The sequence below is a fragment of the Balaenoptera ricei genome, chromosome 3, assembly GCF_028023285.1.
Source record: "Balaenoptera ricei isolate mBalRic1 chromosome 3, mBalRic1.hap2, whole genome shotgun sequence".
NCBI lineage: Eukaryota > Metazoa > Chordata > Mammalia > Artiodactyla > Balaenopteridae > Balaenoptera > Balaenoptera ricei.
The window spans coordinates 59,796,520-59,820,338 of NC_082641.1; the positions used below are offsets into that span (position 1 = coordinate 59,796,520).

The following is a 23,819-nucleotide window of genomic DNA, read 5'->3' on the forward strand; positions in this document are numbered from 1 at the left end:
CTTAATCACTCTCATTAGAGTTTTAGCTCCTTGAAGAATGATTTCCTGTACACTACTGTTTTCTCATTTCTAGCTTAGAGTCTAGCACACAACAAGCATATAAATACTTCTTGAATAAAACAACAATTTCAAGTAAACCATATTGTTAACACTGTATTTTCCTCCTCAATTATATGAATTACCTAAAAGATATGTTTGTTGATAAACAACTCTCTCTATTCAAGAACTTCCTAATCTTTACAGAGTGTGTATATATACATGTATGTATGCACATACACATATGTATATATACACACATGTATATATATACACACACACTGAATATGTATGTATATACTGTGTATGCACACACGCACTTACATTTCCTGTAAAATGTAACTGGGAGCCTATATCGACCTTGAGAAAAAAATTATGGTGCAAAAGGTGAATAAGATTTGATATCAGATAGACCTGTAAAAGGATTACAAATTACAGCCATTTGCAGATTTCAATTAATACTACCATCTTTTGTGGCTGTTATTTGGTTAAATGTGGTCTAACAAAACTGTTTTTTCACGGATCCTTTGGTATAGTCTACTTGTTGCTACCCAATAAAGAAACAGAATGGATAAGATTACCAACATTGAAGACAACTGCAAGTTCACATCCCTTTCAAATAAGAAATTTGATTGACAAAAAGATGGGGAAGCCATGTCTTATTTTTAATGAATTTTTTTAGGCAGTGTGGTTAGAGCATATGACTAGAGATGATGATCCTTTAGTGAAGGATAAGTAGACTGAAGAGAGGGGAGCTTAAGAGAAAGTTGCCAAAAAGTTTTGAGTAAGCTAATCTGGATAAGTTGAATGATTCTCCTGAACCATTAGTCTAATGGATTTAAGGAACTGTCCTGTTTTCTCAGTGCTATTTTTTTGTGTGAACAGAGAATCTTCTAAAAATTGAATTTGATCCAAAATTGAAATCTATGACAACATAACAGTTCTACTCCAAAATAATAATGAAGTATCTGCGTGTACCTTAAATGGACATTTTCATTGCTTATTTTAAAAGAATACATATTGCTAGTCAACCTGGCTTACTCTCACATGCACCTAAGAATTCTGACCAATTCTCTTTTCTTTAAACATGGGGACCTTCTTAAACATACAGTGCTGTTTAAATCCTGTAGCCATTCTGCTATTACATCAATGATGACATTGCTTTCCTTAGTGTTCTGTTCACATTGATAAGACCTCCAAATACCACAAGCAATATGACTCACTAATGAATGATAAGATTCTGATTGATGTCTGCCCTAATATCCAGAGCTAAAATATAGAAGAGTAAAATTCTTCTTATTCTGCTACTTAACACCTCTAGACAAGTCTCTGGGCCTCAGCTGCTGCTTCTATAAAATGATGGCATTGGACTAGAACTAAATTCTCTAAGGTATGCTTTGGTTCTAAGATTTTACTGATGTTAAATTATAAGCAAACGTTTTCCTACTAAACAAATTCACTGAGCCAAATTCTACTTCACACTCGAAACTAAAGATTCATATTATTATTATCAGTGCTGCAGTTTAAACAAAGGTGGGAAAGGTGAACATAAGGCAAATGTTCAAGGAACAACAAAATGTGTGTTAAAGGATATCACAATGACCTTAGAAAACATACATGGCCATGAATGCAATAAGTTAATATTTAACTTTATAAATTGGTGTTTTTAGTAGTTCATATAACTTAAGTACAGTTTCATGTATTACACAATAAAGCTAGGAAATGTCAAATGGTTCATTACTTCTATTCCAAAGCATTACTATTGCCATTACAAAAACTTTTATGTTAAAATCCAATGAAGAATGCATATTGTACAGTAACCAAATACATAACTGGTGAATCTCATTAGAAAAATGAGTTTAAGATGCTCACAAAGTTTCAGAGGAGTAGTACTACCTGCTACTTCTCTCAATCCAATAGATTTTTCCCTAAGAAGTTAGTTTGGTTTAAATGTTCGATCAGTACATAAACAAAATCTGATTATTATTATTATTTTACAAAGAAGAAAAACAAATCTTACCTTATCCAGTCTCTTTTGCCAGCTGTCCTCACGTTTTACCATTAGTTCAATACAATGAGAAAGTGTAGCAAGGATTCCAGCAGTAGTTGCTTTAAAAGTTATTGCCTCCCCTTTAAAGTCTATACCATTAATTCCTTTTGGTGTTACATGTGGAAATACTGAAAAAAAAAAATTTATTCACTAAAAATCTTTTTAACAAAGAAATCATTCCTCAGCACAACTTAAAATTAGAAAATTTTTAGAAAACTATCACATCAGAGTAGACTTTCAAACTGTAATTTCCTTCCTGTTGGCCAACATTTTAAAATTTGCATCCATCTCTATGAGCAAGGAAGCTTGTGACAGCATATGTACTCTCAAGTCCTTTTTTCTGGATTCTGTTTCCTGAAATCTATTTGCTATGCTGCACCCAGTGAAGAAAGTGGTAGGTGGAATAATACTTTAATAATAACACTCAAGACAGACTAGAGTGAGACCTAATTATGGCAAGAACTACCTTACATTTTGAGAAATCCTGAATTTAAAAATATCTGAAAAGAAACTGCGGAAATGAATAAGGTAATATGTTAAAATTTAAATAAATGTCCAAATATAATTTGGGGACCAATGCACACATTAAACAGTTATGTTTACATATTATAATTTTAATTCAAAGTTAGTCTTTGAATTAAATGAAAAATCTTAAAACTCATAAGATGCAAATAAGAGAGCATAATATCTTATACTATAGTTAATAAGAAACCTTTTCAATAGAACTCTTTAAATGAAATAATGATACTTTAAACTTTAAAAACTCATATGTAGATATGACAGCAAAGGTACAATCCATAAAAGCTGACAAACTAAACTTCATCAAAATTTAAAATTTCTGCTCTTGAAGGCATTGTTAAAAGAATGAGAGTTACAGTTATGTAGGATAACTCAGTCTAGAGAGCTAATCTACAGTTAATAAAATAATGGTAACTGTGAGGAGATATATTAATTAGCTTGACTGCAGTAATCATTTCATCATGTACACCAAATCATCATATTGGACACCTTAAATATATGTAATATCTATTTAAAAATTTTTTTAACAAAGAATGAAGAGACAAGCCACAAACTGGGAGGAAATCTTTGCACAGAATATGTATGATAAAGGACATATCCTTTATCTATATATATATTATATTAATATAGACATATTCTGTATTATAATATACAAAATATAGTAATCTCAAACTCAACAATAAGAAAACATATAACCCAATTAAAAAACTGAACCAAAGAATTGAATACACATTTCACTATAGAAGAGATCGGGATGGCAAATAAGCAGATGAAAAGATGCTCAATACTCTTAGTTACTAGGGAAAAGCAAATTAAAACTACAGCGAGTACCACTACACACCTATTAGAACACTAAAATTTTAAAAGACTGACCACGTCAAGTGTTAGTGGGGGTTTGGATGAACTTGAACTCTCATAAATATGACTGGTGAAATGCAGCTTGGAAGGTTTTTAAAAGGTTAAAGACATACCTACCATATGATTCAACCATTCCACCTCTGGGTATTTAGCCCAAAGAAATAAGGTATATGTACATAAAAAAAAACTTGTGTGTGAATGTTCACAGCAACATTATTTATAATAGCCCCAAACTGTAAACAACCCAAATGTCCACCAATAGACGAAGGGACTGAAGAAATTGTGGTTGTTATCTATACAAGGGAACACTACTCAGCAATGAAAAGAAATTAAATACTGATACGTACAACAACGAGAAATCTCAAACTAGGAAAGAGATCAGGCAAAAAAAATGAGTTCATTTACATTAAATTCTAGAAAATGCAAACTAATCTATAGTGACAGAAAAATCAGTGGTTGTTTGAGAATGGAGGGAGGAAGGGAAGACAAAAGGGATGGAAGAAACTTTTGAGGGTGATGGACATAATAATGGTCTTGATTGTGGTGACAGCTTCATGATAATATCAAAACTTACCAAACTGTACACTTTAAATATACGTAGTTTACGGCATGTTAATTATATCTCAGTAAAGCTCTTTTAAAACCTATTTTCTTTTTCTTGTATTTTCCGAAAATCCTTCCTATCACTGTAACTTCTATATTTTCTACCATTCTTACCCAAATTGATGTTTTATTACAAACTACGATTTTTTTTTAATAATCAACTTAGAAACTAAAAGTCACCTGTGTCCTATATATGACAATGTGTGCCATTGTAATAATGGGTCCTCCATGCTGTTTGCTAATTTATATAGAGTCAGTACAAGATGAAAGACCAACATAAAATGTCTTTGAAAAAACTTTTAGAAATGTACCTCTTCAGCTGCACTTAACTACTTTCAGAAGCTGTCACCCTCAAATCCTTTTCAGAATGATACAAGGGTTATGTAACAGATTTTTAAACTTTCAAACAGTTGAAAGTAAGTGTCTCAAACATAGTAAGGTCTCTGAAATAAATTTCTCTCATGTTACATCTGTTAGGAAATGAAGGTCATGAAGACAAAACCTCATCTTAATTTGTCATCCACTGGGCTCCTCTAAGTACTGGTTACTTTGATTTTTGCTCTAAGTCTCTCATACCTTATCTTGTAGAACTACATTAATCTTGATGGAAAAACTTAAGCAAAACCCCAAAGTACTCAATAATTTTAGATGAGCATACTCATCTAAATGTCCCAGCTGACCACAAGGGAAGGAAGATCTTCAAGAGACAAGGTGGCATGCCTTAGTTTCTTCTGGGAAAATGATACACTGTAGCAAAAGGAAGTTGCAAGTATGTGAATGTAACCATGCTTATGAAGGGCAGAGATGAAAGAAATTATAAAATAATCTATAAACCTAGATTTTTAAGTACTTAAGCTCTTAAAATTATCATTCAAATCTATAGTTCTTTTAGTTGAACTGACGTTATAGAGTTCAAAATTCTTTTAAAGGTGCTAACATTCATAAAATCACAGAACCCAGAAGCTAACATCAACATGTCAAAAATAAAAACAAATACTGACAGAAGCCAAGAGATTTCTAATCCTTTCATTTCATTAAGACTCCCAAACACTAATTTAAATAGTAGGCAACCTAAGGGGGAATCCCCAGTTTCTGTGGTGAGGATTTTTTCATTTCCCCACCTGAAATATTCCAAATGACTGTGTCCTTCTGGACATACAGGATGGCAACTTTGTTTAAATCTCTCCTCACCTGTCTACTATGATAAAGAAGAAACATGGCTTAAGACTATGACCATGTTATTAATCATACTAGGGTCAACAATCAACTGGTTTGGGACTACTGGTCTATTATAGATATGATTATTCTAACAAAGTAAGATACAGTTGGCTAAAAAACTAAATTTAAAATATTCTCACATGAAAAATCTGTGAGCTAAAAGATGATGAAAAGTGATCTGTGGCTGGTCCAACTTCTTCATTTAGACAATTAATGTATGAGCATCTGCACACAGACTACGTGGGAGAAAAGGACAAGACGATAATCATGTTTCATAGAGTAATGCATGTTCCATTAACACTAAATTGCCTCTCAATGAGTTTCATCAAGAGTATACCTTGATTTGACAGATTAGTTAATATTTACTGTCATTATTTTATATAGTAGATGACAATATGCTCTTGTATATTATTTACAAAACAGGAATAGATAGAAGTTAAAAAATTGGTTAGAAAATATGGTTAAATATACAGTTGGATGGGAACAACTGGAAAATATAATAGATATAAAAAATCCATGCAAGTAGCCATCTTTGACATGTAATTAATACAATTAATCATAAGAAATAAGGGTTTAGGGGTAGGAAATTTCTGACTTTAGATTGATTTAATCTAAAGTAGAGGCCAGGGAATTCCCTGGCAGTCCAGTGGTTAGGACTCTGTGCTTTCATTGCTGAGGTCCCAGGTTCAATGCCTCGTCATGAACTAAGATCCTACAAGCTGCATGGTGCGGCCCCCCCCAAGAAAAAGTAGGGGCCAAAAAATTGAACAGTACTGTCAGTGAATTTATTTACACTTTTTTAAAAATTTAAAGTGTACATTTTATTTATTTATCATTTATTTATTTATTTAGCTGCGCCACACAGCTTATGGGATCTTAGTTCCCTGACCAGGGATTGAACCCAGGCCCTCAGCAGTGAAAGCACAGAGTCCTAACCACTGGACTGCCAGGGAATTCCCTAGTCTTTTTATAAATACCAGCTTTATTGAGATACAATTTTCACAGCATAAAATTCACTCATTTAACACATACAATTAAATGATTCTCAGTATATTCACAGAGTTGTACAAGCATCACCACAATCAACTTTAGGACATTTTTATGAACCATCCCCTCAAATCCCACATACATTAGTAGTCACTTCCCATTTCCCCCTACCCTACTGCCCAGTCTTAGGAAACCACTAATACACTTTCTGCTCTACGATTTGCCTCTGAATATTTCATATAAAGTAACAATGAGTGGTCTTCTGTGACTGGCTTCTTTCACTTAGCATAATACTTTCAAGGTTCATCCAAGTTACAGCACATGTCAAGTATGTTATTCCTGCATATGGCTAAAAAATGTTCCATTTTGTTTAACCATTCGTTAGTGGATGGATGTTTGGGTTATTTCCACTTTTTGACTGTTATGAATAATACTGCAATGAACATCCATGTACACGTTTTTATATGGATGTTATGTTTTCATTTCTCCTGAATATATACCTAGGAGTAGAACTGCTAGGTCAAATGGTGACACCATGTATAATATGTTGAGGAACTGCCAGACTGTTTTCCAAAGCAGCTACACCATTTTACATTCCCACCAGCAGTGTATGAGGGTTCCAATTTCTCCACATCCTCAACCAACACTTGTTATGGTATTTCTTTCCAATTACAGCCAGCCTAATAGGTGTGAAGTGGTGTCTCACTGTGGTTTTGATTTGCATTTTCCTGACGGCTGATGAGTTGAGGACCTTTTCAGGTGCTCACTGGCCATTTGTATATCTTGTTTGGAAAAATGTCTATTGAGATGCTTTGCCCATTTTTGAACTGAGATATTTGTCTATTATAGATTTGTAAGAGTTCTTTATGTATTTTAAATACAAATCCCTTACCAGATAAATGACTGGCAAATGTTTTCTCCCATTTTGTGGGTTATCTTTTCACTTTTTGATAGTTTCCTTAAAGCACAAAAGTTTAAAATTTTGCTAAAGATCAAGAAAGCTTTGCCTTGCTCAAGGTCATTAAGATTAACTCCTATATTTCTTCTAAGGTTTTATGGTGTTAGCTCTTTTAATTAGGTTTTTGATCCACTTTGAGTTAATTTTTGTGTTTGTGTGAAGTAGGGGTTCAACTTCATTCCTTAAATATGGATATCCAGCTGCCTAACACCATTTGTTGAAAAGACTTTTTTCCTCACTGAGTTGTCTTGGCACTCCTGTGAAAAGTCACATTTATTTTACTATAAATGTGAGGGTTTATTTCTAGACTCTCAATTCTATTCCACTGTTCTATATATCTTTCCTTATGCCAGAACTATACTTTACTGTTACTTTTGTAGTAAGTTATGAAATTGGAAGTGTGAGTCCTCCTACTTTGTTCTTTTTCAAGACTGTTGTAGCTACTCTGGGTCATTTGTATTTCCATATGAACTTTAGGATTAGCTTGTCCTCTTGTGCAAAAATCCTACCTAGGATTTTGGTAAAGACTGGATTGAATCTACAGGTCAATTTGGGGAATACTGAATTTTTAACAATATTAAGTCATCTGATCCATGAACAGGGAAAATCTTTCCATCTATTTAGGTCTTCTTTAATTTTTTCAATAATGTTTTGTGGTCTTCATAATATAAGGTTTGTGCTTCTTTTGTTAATTTATTCCTAGGTATTTAATCCTTTTTGATGCTGCTATAAACAAAACTGTTTCCTTAACTTTATCTTCATATTCTTCACTGCTAGTGTATAAAAAATATTGGGTTGGCCAAAAAGTGCCTTCAGTTTTTAAGTAAAAATAAAAGACACATTTTTCATTTTCACCACGAACTTTATTGAACAACATATTCACCCTTTTGTTCCACTACCTTCTGCCATTTTTCAAGCAACTTCATAAGTCCATCTTCCCAAAACTTTTCATCTTTTCGAGCAAAGAACTGTTCCAGGTGCCTTTTATAGCTTCCAGGGAATTGAAATTTTTTCCATTAAGAGAATTTTGTAAAGACCAAAATAAATGGAAATCCGAAGGTGCAATGTCTGGTGAATATGGCAGATGAATCAGAACTTCTCACCCAAGCCGTAACAGTTGTTGCCTGGTCATCAAACAAATGTGCGGTCTTGGGTTATCCTGATGGAAGAGTATGCGTTTTCTGTTGACTAATTCTGGATGCTTTTCATCGAGTGCTGCTTTCAGTTGGTTTAATTGGGAGCAGTACTTGTTGGAATTAATCTTTTCGTTGTCCAAAAGGAGCTCATAATAGAGGACTCCCTTCCAATCCCACCATATACACAACATCACATTCTTTGGATGAAGACCGGTCTTTGGTGTGGTTGGTGGTGGTTCATTTCGCTTGTCCCACGATCTCTTCTGTTCCACATTATTGTACAGTATCCACTTTTCATCACCATCACAATTTGTTTTAAAAACGGACCATTTTCATTACGTTTAAGTAGAGAATCACATGTGGAAATACGGTCAAGAAGTCTTTTTTTTTCTTAACTTACATGGAACCCAAACATCAAAGCGATTCACATAACCAAGCTGGTGCAAATGATTTTCAACACTTGATTTGGATATTTTGAGTATGTTGGCTATTTCCCATGTGGTATAACGTTGACTGTTCTCAATTAATGTCTCAGTTTGATCGCTATCAACTTCAACTGGTCTACCCTACCATGGAGCATTGTCCAGCAAGAAATCTCTAGCACGAAACTTCACAAACCACTTCTGACGTTTGATCAGTCACAGCACCTTCTCCATACACTGCACAAATCATTTTTTGCGTTTCAGTTGCATTTTTACCTTTCTTGAAATACAGCATAAAATGCTGAAAATGTTGTTTTTCTTCCATCTTTAATATTAAAATGACTACACAAAATTTCACCAATTTTGATAGATCTTTTTTTAAATGCACGCTGATATGCCAGCTGTCACATACAATCTAACAAAATTGTTTTGAATGACGTTAAAGACAACTAAGTGCTACTAGAGCCATCTTACAGAAAAAACTGAATGAACCTTTTGGCCAATCCAATACAATTGATTTTTCGTATACTGATCTTATATCCTGCAGTCTTAATTTATTAGTCCTAACAGTTTTCTAGTGGATTCCTTATGATTTTCTCTATGTAAGATAATGGCATCTTCAAACAGAGAAAGTTTTAATTCTCCCTTTTGAATCTGGATGCTTTTTATTTATTTTTCCTGCTCAGCTGTCCAGGTAGAATCTCTAATACATTGTTGAACGGAAGTGGCAAGGTTGAACATTAGTTAGGAACAAGGTTATCTTGTTCCTGATCTTAGGGGGAAAGCATTCAGTCTTCCACCATTAAAAGTGATATTAATTGTGGGTTTCACTAAGAGATACTGGTATCAAGGCAAAACTGGCCTCAGAGAATGATTAGTTAGGAAGTGTTCCCCCTATTCTACTTTTTGGAAGAATTTGTGAAGAACTGGTATTAATTTTTCTTTAAATGTTTGGTAAAATTTACCAGTGAAGTCACTGGAGCCTGGGCTTTTCTTTGTGGGAAGTTTTTTTACTAATTGTATCGCTTTACTTATTATTGGTCTATTTGGATTTTGTAGGTCTTCTCGACATAGTTTCAATAGTTGGTGTCTCTCTAGGACTTTTGTCCATTTCATCTAAGTTATCTAATTTGTTGGCATACAGCTGTTCATAGCATCCCCCTATAATCTTTTTTATTCCTGTAAGGTCAGTAGTAATGTCCTCCCTTTCATTCCTGATTTTAATAAGTTGAGTCTTCTCCCCTTTTTTCTTTATCAGTTTAGTTAACAGTTTGTCAACTTTGTTTTTCAAAGAATCAACTTAAAGTTTCATTGATTCTCTGTACTGTTTTTCAATTCTCTTTCTTCTTTATAATAAATGTGTTTCACCTACAAATTTCCCTCTAAGTACTGTGGCAGACCGTAAGTTGTGGCATCTTGTGTTTCTGCTTTCATTCACCTCACAGTATTTTCTAATGCCCTTTGTGATTTTTGTCTTTGATCCACGGGTTATTTATGAGTGTGTTAATTTTTACATATTTCTGAATTTCCCAAATTTCTGTTATTAATTTCCAATTTCATTCCACTGTGGTTGGAGGACATACTTTGTTTGATTTCAAACATTTTAAACTAATTAAAGCCTGTTTTGTGGCCAAGCATAAGGTCTATACTAAAGAATATTCCATGAACAATTGAGAAGAATATATATTTTTCTATTGTTCGGTGGAGTGTTCTGTGAATGTTGACTAGGTCTGTTTATTTAGACTATTCAAATATTTTATTGTCTTGTTGATCTTTATCCTACTTGTTCTATTCATTATTGAAAGTTGGTTATTGAAGTCTCAAACTATTACTATTGACTTGTCTCTTTGGTCAGTTTTTGCTTCATGTATTTTGGGGCTCTGTTGTTACATGCAAATACGTATTTTATTGTCATAAAATCTCTCCTTTTGTCTCTAGAAATATAATTTTAAAAAGATGGTATAGAGTTTAACAGAAGAAAACTTATATTAGAGGTAGATAAGAAGTTTGTTCACAAAAGATTGAAGAAACATTCCTTTCACTGTGATCTAGAACTCTTAAAAGTCTTTAACTAAGGAAGGTATTTTCTAATTCAAAAATTTCTCCTCTGCTCTAATCTTCAAATTACTTTAATTGCCTTTCTTCTCATCTTAGAATATCTGGAAGTTTTACTCCTGTTTTAGTCTTCGCCCCATACCCCCCATTCCTATTTCTGGCATATTTACTAGTAGGTTGGTAAACTAGTTCTGAATTTTAAAAAACTTTAGTATAGTTACATCACAATATTTGATCTAGACCTAATCTTTAATAATGGCCCTAATGGTGAGAACATTACAATGATCACTCCCAAGAACAGAGTATTATTTTTCCCTCTTCCAATAGCTGATTAATCTAGGACTAAGACCCTGTTTTTGAGAGATGACTGAAATACCCTAATCCCAGACTACAATCAAGTAGTTCCAGATTTAAAGACTATATGCTCTGTTCACTTTACCGGCTTATATTCAATGCTTCTGACTAACTTATTTCTAGAGGTTAACCATAAAAAGATACTTTTCACCTATGATGATTTTCAAGAGTTAATTTCCATCAACATTAAGAAAGGAATTCTTTTCTTTAATTGAAATATAGTTGATTTACAATGTTGTGTTAATTACTGCTGTACAGCAAAGTGATTCAGTTATACATATATACACATTCTTTTTCATATTCTTTTCCATTATGGTTTATCACAGGGTATTGAATATGGTTCCCTGTGCTATACAGTAGGACCTTGCTGTTTATCCGTTCTATATATACCAGTTTGCATCTGCTAATCCCAAACTGCCAATCCATCCCTCTCCCACCCCACCTCGCCCTTGGCAACCACCAGTCTATTCTCTGTCCATGATTCTGAAGAAAGGAATTATTTTAAACATTGAATTCCCCAAGTATACTTAAAACATCACTCGTGATTTTAAAAATTATTCAGATATCTTACAGGACATTTCTCTAAATGACTTTAATAACCCAGTCTTCTATTGCTTGGTTTCAGTCTCTTTGAAAAAGAGATGTTGGAGGCTTCCCTCAAATGTCTGGAGATCTAGCCAGATCACATTTAAGAGTTAGGTACTGGAAGCTCTACATACACTAGCAGGGCTTTAACTACTGGACTTCATCAAAGGGTGATCTGGTAGTGAGACAGCTTTTTCATGATGGACCCTGCAACAGCTCTCAGTCTTTTCTCTATGGCCTTTCAGTGCCTCCAGAGTTAACTTTTAATTTGGTATCAGAAAATTTATGTCCAGTTTTGTATCAGAAAATATACTATGGAAACAGGGTAAGAGAAAGAGGCTGGAGATTACATCTTTCCGTGTATAGACTTTCATTTAGTCCCCGGCTACCAGAGTTCTTAGAGAGAAGCAGAATGGTGAGGCTGTTGGATTTGAATAGTCAGCATGTACACTTCTACTTAATTACTTTACTGATAGGCCAATACAATCTATCTTTTGATGTATCTGGTACTCCTGAATCTAAAACTCTGCAGTTCAATTTCTACAGAAAATAAGCTTCCATTCTCTTTTGGGGAATACAGATGGGGCAGCTGAGTGTATGTGAGATGATGGAAGATTGGACCTGAGAATTTTACAACTTCTTTCAATAATTTTTCCCATATCCAAACGAAATCTTTTTTCTATTAAAGCAGATTATTCACTGTAAAATTAAAATGTAACAGAAAGAACCTTCCCAAAGTAATCCTCTAATTCCATAAAGACATATAAATCCGGATGACTCAACAAGGTTCAACATTTTAGCCCCAAGTCATAAGGAAAACTTTGCAATAAGAAGCTAGTATTTTGCAAGACTGAGAGCAGAGTAGATTATACAGAAGAAGAGAACCATTAGGAAAATAAGAAACAGGAAGAGGAAAGAAGGAAAAGGTGGGGAAGAGAAGCATTAGATTTAGTATCAATATTACAGTATTCCCATATGATTTGTGAAATTTCCATGCATGTAATTGTTAAAAAAATTATTTGAAAATATGCCACGGCCACAGATTTTACTTCATATTCTTTCATAACTTCAGCAAAAATAAGCATAATTAGATTAACTTATTTTTTTTCACAAAGGCTTATTTGCAACTTAAAAAGTTTTAGGAATCCATGCCAGCTTTTTCTTAGCATATGTTAAAAGAAAGCACTGACCATGAATCACAGGTTTCTGTCGCAACCTCCCTGCCCACCCCTGCCCCATACATAGATTCCACACATAAGTGATACCATGCAGTATTTGTCTTTGGCTTATTTCTCTTAGCATAATGCCCTCCAGGTTCATCCATGTTGTTGCAAAACACAGGTTCCCAATGAACAATTAAGAATTCCATCTAATGAGTGAGCCCTTATAAACAGAGCAACAATTAACTGATATATGCAGTAAACTGATACATGTAATAAACCACCTTGCTCCTGAGTCTATAAACAACTGTGCTGTGAAATCAGTGATTTCAATAATTTTCCTTTAATAACAATGATTATATACTTTGCAACACCAGTTTATCAAGTGGAGAGAGAAAAGAACATTAACAGAGAGAAATACACTCTAAAGAAACATTCAAGTTCCATTACAATGTTTCCTCCTTAAGAAATACTTTTTCAGTACTAGAAACTGATTCTACCAAATACTGCTGAAATAAGAGGCCAATGTCTAAAATTTAGAATAAGTCTTTGTCAGATGAGCTGTCAGATTATTTAATGTCAGAATGTATATTTTACCTACATGTTTTTTCTTAGAAGAAAAATTTCGCTTTCCAGCTTAAAAAAATTTTCTTAACTATTCCATTAATTATTCTTGTTATATAGTTAGTTATTATGTAACTTTAGAAAGTGTATTTTACCCAACTGAGGGGGAAAATTTTACTACTTACCCTTTTCTTTATTGCCATTGGTATTATGCAAGAAGTCTCCATCAGAACGTGTTGTAGGAAAGTCATCTTCATCATCTTCTACCACTAAGTAAAATATATTTAAGGATATCAGGATGAAAGCACATAGAAATTAACCAGTTTATTCTTATGTTCAATGGAGTAAATATACTCTGGATTCTGTGAGTGCATGGTCTTATTCATCTTTGTATTTTCAGTGCTTATCAATGTATGCCCAATAAATATGCTGTGGAATGTCTTTAAATACATTATTATAAAAACTGTACCCATTCTCATTTGTGCAAGGGATGGTACTGAGATACGATTTATTCTGTCCTTTAAGTCTTTCTATCTCTTCCTCCTGACCTTGCGGAGATTTCATAATTCTACCAGAGGCCTACAAAGACGGAAGAGGATGGTAATGGTACATGCAGAAGATACTTTACCTTGTCTCTAGGATATGCAGGGAAAATATAATGACTTATAGATGTGATATCGATTTTAATTTATCCCAATGTGTCTGTGCCTGGACATCCATTTTAACCTACCCAATTCCAGAAAATACAGAATCCCCTGTGATCTTCCACATACCTCTTTTCTTCTACGTACTATCCCTTTTTCTACTGCCTAACATACTTAATCCCCTGCACTATGTATTCCACTTCTTAGTGCAAATTTCTAAACCTCAGCCCCCAACCTTATTCTCTGTTTTTGAATGGCTTCTTTAGTTTATTATCTTTTGAGGAACTCCCTTTCTACAGAATAAATCTTCACTTTAAACTAATGTCTTACTCCTTGCCTATCTCTCTTTATGTCAGGAGTAATTTGGCTCTATGAGGAACATTTCATCTATTTTTAACTCTCTCTCCAATGGACGCAAAGCCCACTACTATTCCTTACTCCCTCACCTGACTAAATGGTAGTAATTACTATGGAAAATACCTTTACTCTGTACTACAATTTTCTAATTACTGGGCTATTTCATTTTTTCATCACCTGAAAATTTTGCACTCATCTATAACAACTTTTTCAAATCATAAGCTGCTATTATCTACTAACACCTACTATTTTATAACCAGCTAACTGCTATCAGCATCCAACTGACATTTTTCTTTCCCACATCCATCATTCCTACAGACTTCAGTATCCATATTGAAGCCTCTGCAAACGCCTTAGTTCCAAGATTAATCAAATTCCCAGATTCTGTGGATCTCTGTCTTTTCATCAATAATTTGCAAATATGGTCAATTCTAAGAAATTAACTACTACAGTGCTGCTCTGATTTTAAATCATTACTGATTTTAAATCATCAGACAACATCCTGACCTTGACTCATTACTAATCTGATTAACTGCTCTTAAATACTGAAATGTCTGCATTTCACTTGTCTCCTCAGTATCTACCTTGGGTTCCTAAAGATTCACTTTCATATCTCTAACCATCCAATAGCCTAGTACTACCAAACAGGGATTTTCAAACTTCTTTTTCTAGTAAATACTCAAAATATAAAACTGATGGAAAACAAGAGCTGTTCTGGCTAAAAGAGTGGCCCTCCCCCTTTCCTTCCCAACCAAGCACTCCTTGTCCATCACTGAGGCACCTTTAAGGGATGTCTGACATGAATTAAAACCACTGTCCTAATACAAATCTCCCATCCCAATCAGACTGGTCTCCCTTACCAGCCCTCAAATCTATTATGCTAAATTCCATCTCTGGATCTTGTACATTCCTGCTTTCATTATCCCTGCAATAATCCAAATCAACCACATTAATAATAGCAACTATTATTGATTTTTTGCTATTAAGCACAGGGCTAATATACATATTCTCATTTAAATCTCACAATCATATGTGCTGGATACAACATCCATGTTACAGAGGAAAGAGATGTGCAGAAATGTTAAGTAATCTACTTCAAGTCATCAAACTAATAATGAATAGAAGAGCAAGATTAGAACCTTTAAGTTTAACATGGTATATATGTCTTGTTTTAAAATATATGTTTAGGTCAGAGATAATGTCTTCTACTTCTGTAATCCTAGAGTATCTGGACCTAAATGGTTAACTAAATCTTACTGGAGTGTGGGGTGTGTGAGTATGTGTGTGGTTAAGTCTCCTTACTAGCAATTACGATAAAACTTTTTAAATGAAAACATTGAATACCTAAAATAAGAGCTTGCTATTATCATTTCAATGACACACTTAATGAAGAACAGTGATTCTAAAAATTTTTAAGTCACAGATAATTTAGTCTTGATAATTTAGTGAAAGTACATCTATAGAGATCCTTAGGTCAGCAATTCCAATCTATAGTCGAAGTAGGAAACTATGGTCCATGTTCTTATTTCACCTTTACCCAGCATGTACTCTTAAAAACATCATTTCTTAAAATAGACATTTATAGGGAAATCAGTTGTTATATGCTGAATTGTGCCACAACCAAATTCATATGTTGAAGTCCTAACCTTCCTGTACTCCAAAATGTGACTGTACTTGGAGACAGGGTCTTTACAGAGGTAATCAAATTAAAATGAGGTCATGAGGATGGGCCCTACTTCAATATGACCAGTGTCCTTATAAGAGGAGGAAATTTGGACACAGACACTTACAGAAGGAAGATGATGTGAAGACACAGGGAGAAGATGATCATCTACAAACCAAGGAGAGAGGCTTAGAACAGATCCTTCCCTCATGGCCCTCAGAAGAAACCAAACTTGCCAAAACCTTGATCTCACATTTTTAGCCTCCAGAACTGTGAGGAAATACACTTCCGTTATTTAAGCCACACAGTCTATAGAGTACTTTGGCGATGGCATCCCTAACAACTAATACATTAGTCTATGACTGTTGCTATATAATCAAACATGTTTAAAAATATTTTTCTAATCTTCTACACAACATGGTTATTATTACATCCCAACTTCCACTCCTTCCACTATCACTTTTGTCTTTAAAATGCTATATATTATTGACGTGAATCATTTAAAAATAAACAAGGAATCTAAATCTGTATACATCCTGTTTTAGTTTAAAGGGCTGTTTGCAAGTAAATGAAAGCTGATGTGTAATGTCTAATTCGACAAAAAAAAAAGTATACATACTTTTTTAATTAATGAGAAATAGAAGTTCAACTCTCTTTATTTTTAGAGAAATAAACATTAAATGTTAAAGAACCAAAAACTTCAGAGTGTATCAAATATAAAGAACTTCAAGGATACTTTAGGTAAAATTAAGTGCTTTAAGACGAATATGGGCTTCTGCTTCAGGCAAAGATGGAATAACAGGGAGAAAATTTATCCTCTAGCATGAAACTAAAAGATCAGACAAAATATATGAAACAATGGTTTTCAAGATACTGGATATTAGGCAACAAAGGACAATGATCCCTAAGGGCTGGGGAACAAATGCTGTGAGCTCCAGCTTACTGCCATGGGAGAGTTTCCAAGCTGTAGAGTAACGAGAAACCCAGGAGGAGCCTGGTAGACTCTCTGAGGTGAAGAAATGGAGCTGAGAATCCAGAGAGACAAAGGACACTAGAGTTCACAAGGCAGAGGACTTGGGAGGAGAGAACTGTACAGGGAGAGAACTCTGGAGATGGGCAGAAGGTCCCCCTGAGTATTCAGCAGAGTACTGATAGCACATACAAGTTGAGGAACTATAGAGGTCATAGAAAGAACCATTTGAGAGGATTCCAGGGAAGAGTACCCAAAGCCTATGTGGGGCAGGGAAAAGCACCTGTTCCTGCAACACAGACCTGGAACAATTCACAGGGAATTGGCTAGAGAATGCGAAACTGCCTTGCCACAGTAGTAGGGAGAAATGGAAATACATTATTCTAAGGTTCTTATACAATACAGGAGGTGGGTATATTACTTGAAGGGAGACTGTAATAACTTAAATGTGCATACTATAAACCCTAAAGTAGCCATTATAATAACAAAGAGTATAACTAAAAAGCCAACAAAGGAAACAGAAAATGGAATTATAAAAAATACTCAATCCAAAAGAAGGCAGAGAGGGCTTCCCTGGTGGCGCAGTGGTTGAGAATCTGCCTGCCAATGCAGGGGACACGGGTTCGGGCCCCGGTCTGGGAAGATTCCACATGCCGTGGAGCAACTGGGCCCGTGAGCCACAACTACTGAGCCTGCGTGGTGCAACAAGAGAGGCCGCGATAGTGAGAGGCCCACGCACCGCGATGAAGAGTGGCCCCCACTCGCCGCAATTAGAGAAAGCCCTCGCACAGAAACGAAAGACCCAACACAGCCAAAAACAAATAAATAAATTAATTAATTAATTAATTAAAAAAAAAAAAAAGAAGGCAGAAAAAGGGAACAAAGAACAGAGAAGACAAAAAGAATATGTAAGAAGGGGTGAGCTCACATCCTTCTACTCCACCATCTTGCCAGCAAGTCAACAAAAAGAACATGAACTCAGATCAAAGACATTTAATAAGACCAAGAAAAGAAACCATGTTAGGCAACCTAGTTATACTGGGTAGGAACTTAGCATGATTTAGTAATACTGTTATGAGTAGTTCATTTTTGCCCATTATAACAAATTAAGAGAAAAACTGAAGAACAGATATTGACAACACCAGTAATATTTAGCAGTAACAAATGAAAAGTAACTTCAAAATTCACATTATAAGTTAACTAAAGATCATCTCTCTTAAAAAAAAAAAACTCACTAAAATTACTTTTACATGCATATGTAATTCCATTATTGACTTCTTCTATGAGAAAAACGCCAGAGGAAGGGAGGGTGACAGAGGGAAGGAGAGAAAGAGAGGTGAAGAGGGAGAGGAAGAGGAAGAGCGAGAGACAAAAAGATCAACTGACTCCAGATCTGGAGGATTTAACATAAACATATGTTTGTCTCTAAGACCCATCATAGGGTACATGTATTAGACATAATCATGTGAAATGCCCCATATTATCAAGATGATATTATATTTTTTAATGGAATAAAGAGTTCAAAAACCATTTTAAAATCTTCAGTGATATCTGGTATGGGTGATCAGATTAATTAGGATGTTATTAAAGTATACAAGTTATGTGGACACTGAAATCTGTTACATTAGAGGTGTACAGCGAAAGTGACTATAACTACCTTCATCACTTAAAGACATTACCCTTAAGATCAAGAGGTTTTAAATCCATTCATTCTCCAAGTAAAAATAGTGGTAATAGCCTAATTAACCTTTATCCCTTTGAAGTTCATCCTTGGAGACAGCATCAGCACAGGCATCAAAGTACTTCTGTAGAGTATCGACTTGTCTGCATAGGATATCTCTAAAGGTTTCCATTTCAGCCAATTTCTCACGTAAACTGTGGCCCTTCTGCAAAACACAATACGGGGGGATGTAATCCAAGTTAACAAAACTAGAATTTATTTATATTTAGTCCCATCGTATTTCATCACCTTTTAAGGTCTGTATCTTACTACTGAGGGCATGGAGTAGGGAGAGTTGTCAAGTTCAATGTATTATTTCCAGGGACGGACTTGAAACTGAGTAATTAATGGCTTGATAGTGATAAGCCTGAAGGAAATGAGAGCAATAAGCCTGACAACTTGCTACTACAACATTTAATATTTTCAAATTAAACACTGTGATGATAAATTGTGAAAGACTTTAAATGGGCAAAAATATTACTGGGTGTCCTTTGAAAGGAATAGTAAGTATCATCCACAGAGAGGGTGTCTGATCATATATAAGTCTTTGATTTCATTGCATTTGAGCTATTTTACAACTCTTTAAGTCATAGAAAACTGAGAGTAATGTAAATGATTCTTGTCCATAGAAAAGCAAATGAACTTTGTCCAGTGGAGGTACACTGGTTACTAATGTGTGACTATTGATTAGTTTTGCATACATTAGCAAAATCATTTCAGCATTCTTCACATTCTTCTTTGAACTATATTTTTTCTTTAACATCTTATTTCATTAAGGAATGAAACAAAATCTCTGACGTGTGTTCATTTTATTTTTATGAGTCATGATTTTACCTCTTAAAAAACTATTCTGTAACAACTTCAAATAAATTACATTGTAGGAAAATTCTTTCAAAAAACTTATTCTATCAAATAAGTTCTGTTCACAACATTCAGTACTAAAGCATTCATAACCACAAACCTTGAATGAAGAGGTGGATGTTGCAGAATAGCCACTTGCTCCAGACACCAGTGACACCATTGAGCCATGTCGACGCAAGCTGGATTCAGACCCATATCCAGACTCAGTCTAAAAAGGAAAGTAAAGTACATGAAAAAAATTAAATAAAAAATACTTAATCATCACAAGAAAAAAACTTTTTAACTCTGTGAGGTGATGGATGTTAACTAAACTTACTGTGGTAATCCTTTAACAATATGTACATATATCCAATCATTATGTTGTAAACCTTAAACTAATACAATGTGATATATCAATTATATCTCAATAAAACTGGAAAAATACTTAAGAGAAAACAAAAGTTTCCCTATAAATTAATAAGGTTATTGCAAAAAAAATTTTTGTTAAGTAAGGTTACTGTAACAATAATTAGCAGTTTGAGTTCACTCAAGAAATACAGGCAACAGAAGCAAGAAAAACTACAATCCTGCAGCTTGTGGACCAAAAACCACAGTTACAGAAAGATAGAGAAGATGAAAAGGCAGAGGGCTATGTACCAGATGAAGGAACAAGAAAAAACCCCAGAAAAACAACTAAATGAAGTGGAGATAGGCAACCTTCCAGAAAAAGAATTCAGAATAATGATAGTGAAGATGATCCAGGACCTCGGAATAAGAATGGAGGCAAAGATTGAGAAGATGCAAGAAATGATTAACAAAGACCTAGAAGAGTTAAAGAACAAACAAACAGAGATGACCAATACAATAACTGAAATGAAAACTACACTAGAAGGAATCAATAGCAGAATAACTGAGGCAGAAGAACGGATAAGTGACCTGGAAGACAGAATGGTGGAATTCACTGCTGCAGAACAGACTAAAGAAAAAAGAATGAAAAGAAATGAAGACAGCCTAAGAGACCTCTGGGACAACATTAAACGCAACAACATTCGCATTATAGGGGTCCCAGAAGGAGAAGAGAGAGAGAAAGGACCAGAGAAAATATTTGAAGAGATTATAGTCGAAAACTTCCCTAACATGGGAAAGGAAATAGCCACCCAAGTCCAGGAAGCACAGAGAGTCCCATACAGGATAAACCCAAGGAGAAACACGCCGAGACACATAGTAATCAAAGTGGCAAAAATTAAAGACAAAGAAAAATTATTGAAAGCAGCAAGGGAAAAACGACAAATAACATACAAGGGAACTCCCATAAGGTTAACAGCTGATTTCTCAGCAGAAACTCTGCAAGCCAGAAGGGAGTGGCATGATATACTTAAAGTGATGAAAGGGAAGAACCTACAACCAAGATTACTCTACCCGGCAAGGATCTCATTTAGATTTGATGGAGAAATCAAAAGCTTTACAGACAAGCAAAAGCTAAGAGAATTCAGCACCACCAAACCAGCTTTACAACAAATGCTAAAGGAACTTCTCTAAGTGGGAAACACAAGAGAAGAAAAGGACCTACAAAAACAAACCCAAAACAATTAAGAAAATGGTCATAGGAACATACATATCGATAATTACCTTAAACGTGAATGGATTAAATGCCCCAACCAAAAGACATAGACTGGCTGAATGGATACAAAAACAAGACCCATATATATGCTGTCTACAAGAGACCCACTTTAGACCTAGGGACACATACAGACTGAAAGTGAGGGGATGGAAAAAGATATTCCATGCACATGGAAATCAAAAGAAAGCTGGAGTAGCTATACTCATATCAGATAAAATAGACTTTAAAATAAAGAATGTTACAAGCGACAAGGAAGGACACTACATAATGATCCAGGGATCAATCCAAGGAGAAGATATAACAATTATAAATATATATGCACCCAACATAGGAGCACCTCAATACATAAGGCAACTGCTAACAGCTATAAAAGAGGAAATCGACAGTAACACAATAATAGTGGGGGACTTTAACACCTCACTTACACCAATGGACAGATCATCCAAAATGAAAATGAATAAGGAAACAGAAGCTTTAAATGACACAATAGACCAGATAGATTTAATTGATATATATAGGACATTCCATCCAAAAACAGCAGATTACATGTTCTTCTCAAGTGCGCACGGAACATTCTCCAGGATAGATCACATCTTGGGTCACAAATCAAGCCTCAGTAAATTTAAGAAAATTGAAATCATATCAAGCATCTTTTCTGACCACAACGCTATGAGATTAGAAATGAATTACAGGGAAAAAAACGTAAAAAAGATAAACACATGGAGGCTAAACAATACGTTACTAAATAACCAAGAGATCACTGAAGAAATCAGAGAGGAAATCAAAAAATACCTAGAGACAAATGACAATGAAAACACGATGACCCAAAACCTATGGGATGCAGCAAAAGCGGTTCTAAGAGGGAAGTTTATAGCTATACAAGCCTACCTCAAGAAACAAGAAAAATCTCAAGTAAACAATCTAACCTTACACCTAAAGAAACTAGAGAAAGAAGAACAAACAAAACCCAAAGTTAGCAGAAGGAAAGAAACCATGAAGATCAGAGCAGAAATAAATGAAATAGAAACAAAGAAAACAATAGCAAAGATCAATAAAACTAAAAGTTGGTTCTTTGAGAAGATAAACAAAATTGATAAGCCATTAGCCAGACTCATCAAGAAAAAGAGGGAGAGGACTCAAATCAATAAAATCAGAAATGAAAAAGGAGAAGTTACAACAGACACCGCAGAAATACAAAGCATCCTAAGAGACTACTACAAGCAACTTTACGCCAATAAAATGGACAACCTGGAAGAAATGGACAAATTCTTAGAAAGGTATAACCTTCCAAGACTGAATCAGGAAGAAACAGAAAATATGAACAGAGCAATCACAAGTAATGAAATTGAAACTGTGATTAAAAATCTTCCAACAAACAAAAGTCCAGGACCAGATGGCTTCACAGGTGAATTCTATCAAACATTTAGAGAAGAGCTAACACCCATCCTTCTCAAACTCTTCCAAAAAATTGCAGAGGAAGGAACACTCCCAAACTCATTCTATGAGGCCACCATCACCCTGATACCAAAACCAGAGAAAGATACTACAAAAAAAGAAAATTACAGACCAATATCACTGATGAATATAGATGCAAAAATCCTCAACAAAATACTAGCAAACAGAATCCAACAACACATTAAAAGGATCATACACCACGATCAAGTGGGATTTATCCCAGGGATGCAAGGATTCTTCAATATACGCAAATCAATCAATGTGATACACCATATTAACAAATTGAAGAATAAAAACCATATGATCATCTCAATAGATGCAGAAAAAGCTTTTGACAAAATTCAACACCCATTTCTGATAAAAACTCTCCAGAAAGTGGGCATAGAGGGAACCTACCTCAACATAATAAAGGCCATATATGACAAACCCACAGCAAACATCATTCTCAATGGTGAAAAACTGAAAGCATTTCCTCTAAGATCAGGAACGAGACAAGGATGTCCACTCTCACCACTATTATTCAACATAGTTCTGGAAGTCCTAGCCACGGCAATCAGAGAAGAAAAAGAAATAAAAGGAATACAAATTGGAAAAGAAGAAGTAAAACTGTCACTGTTTGCGGATGACATGATACTATACATAGAGAATCCTAAAACTGCCACCAGAAAACTGCTAGAGCTAATTAATGAATATGGTAAAGTTGCAGGATACAAAATTAATCCACAGAAATCCCTTGCATTCCTATACACTAATGATGAAAAATCTGAAAGAGAAATTATGGAAACACTCCCATTTACCATTGCAACAAAAAGAATAAAATACCTAGGAATAAACCTACCTAGGGAGACAAAAGACCTGTATGCAGAAAACTATAAGACACTGATGAAAGAAATTAAAGATGATACCAACAGATGGAGAGATATACCATGTTCTTGGATTGGAAGAATCAACATTGTGAAAATGAGTATACTACCCAAAGCAATCTACAGATTCAATGCAATCCCTATCAAATTACCAATGGCATTTTTTACAGAGCTAGAACAA

The 23,819-nt window shown here is 34.6% G+C and overlaps 1 protein-coding gene across 3 annotated transcripts in view; it reads right to left on the reverse strand.

Annotated features, from left to right (window-relative positions):
- CERT1 (ceramide transporter 1) overlaps positions 1-23,819 on the reverse strand; it is a 131,439-nt gene that overhangs the window by 50,450 nt on the left and 57,170 nt on the right. For all 3 annotated transcript variants that reach the window (XM_059916595.1, XM_059916594.1, XM_059916593.1), the window contains 4 exons: positions 19,821-19,928; positions 18,887-19,025; positions 13,691-13,774; positions 2,057-2,214 (listed from right to left, as the gene is read on the reverse strand). In XM_059916595.1, the coding sequence (XP_059772578.1) occupies positions 2,057-2,214; positions 13,691-13,774; positions 18,887-19,025; positions 19,821-19,928 (489 nt within the window). The remainder of the gene's footprint in view (positions 1-2,056; positions 2,215-13,690; positions 13,775-18,886; positions 19,026-19,820; positions 19,929-23,819) is intronic.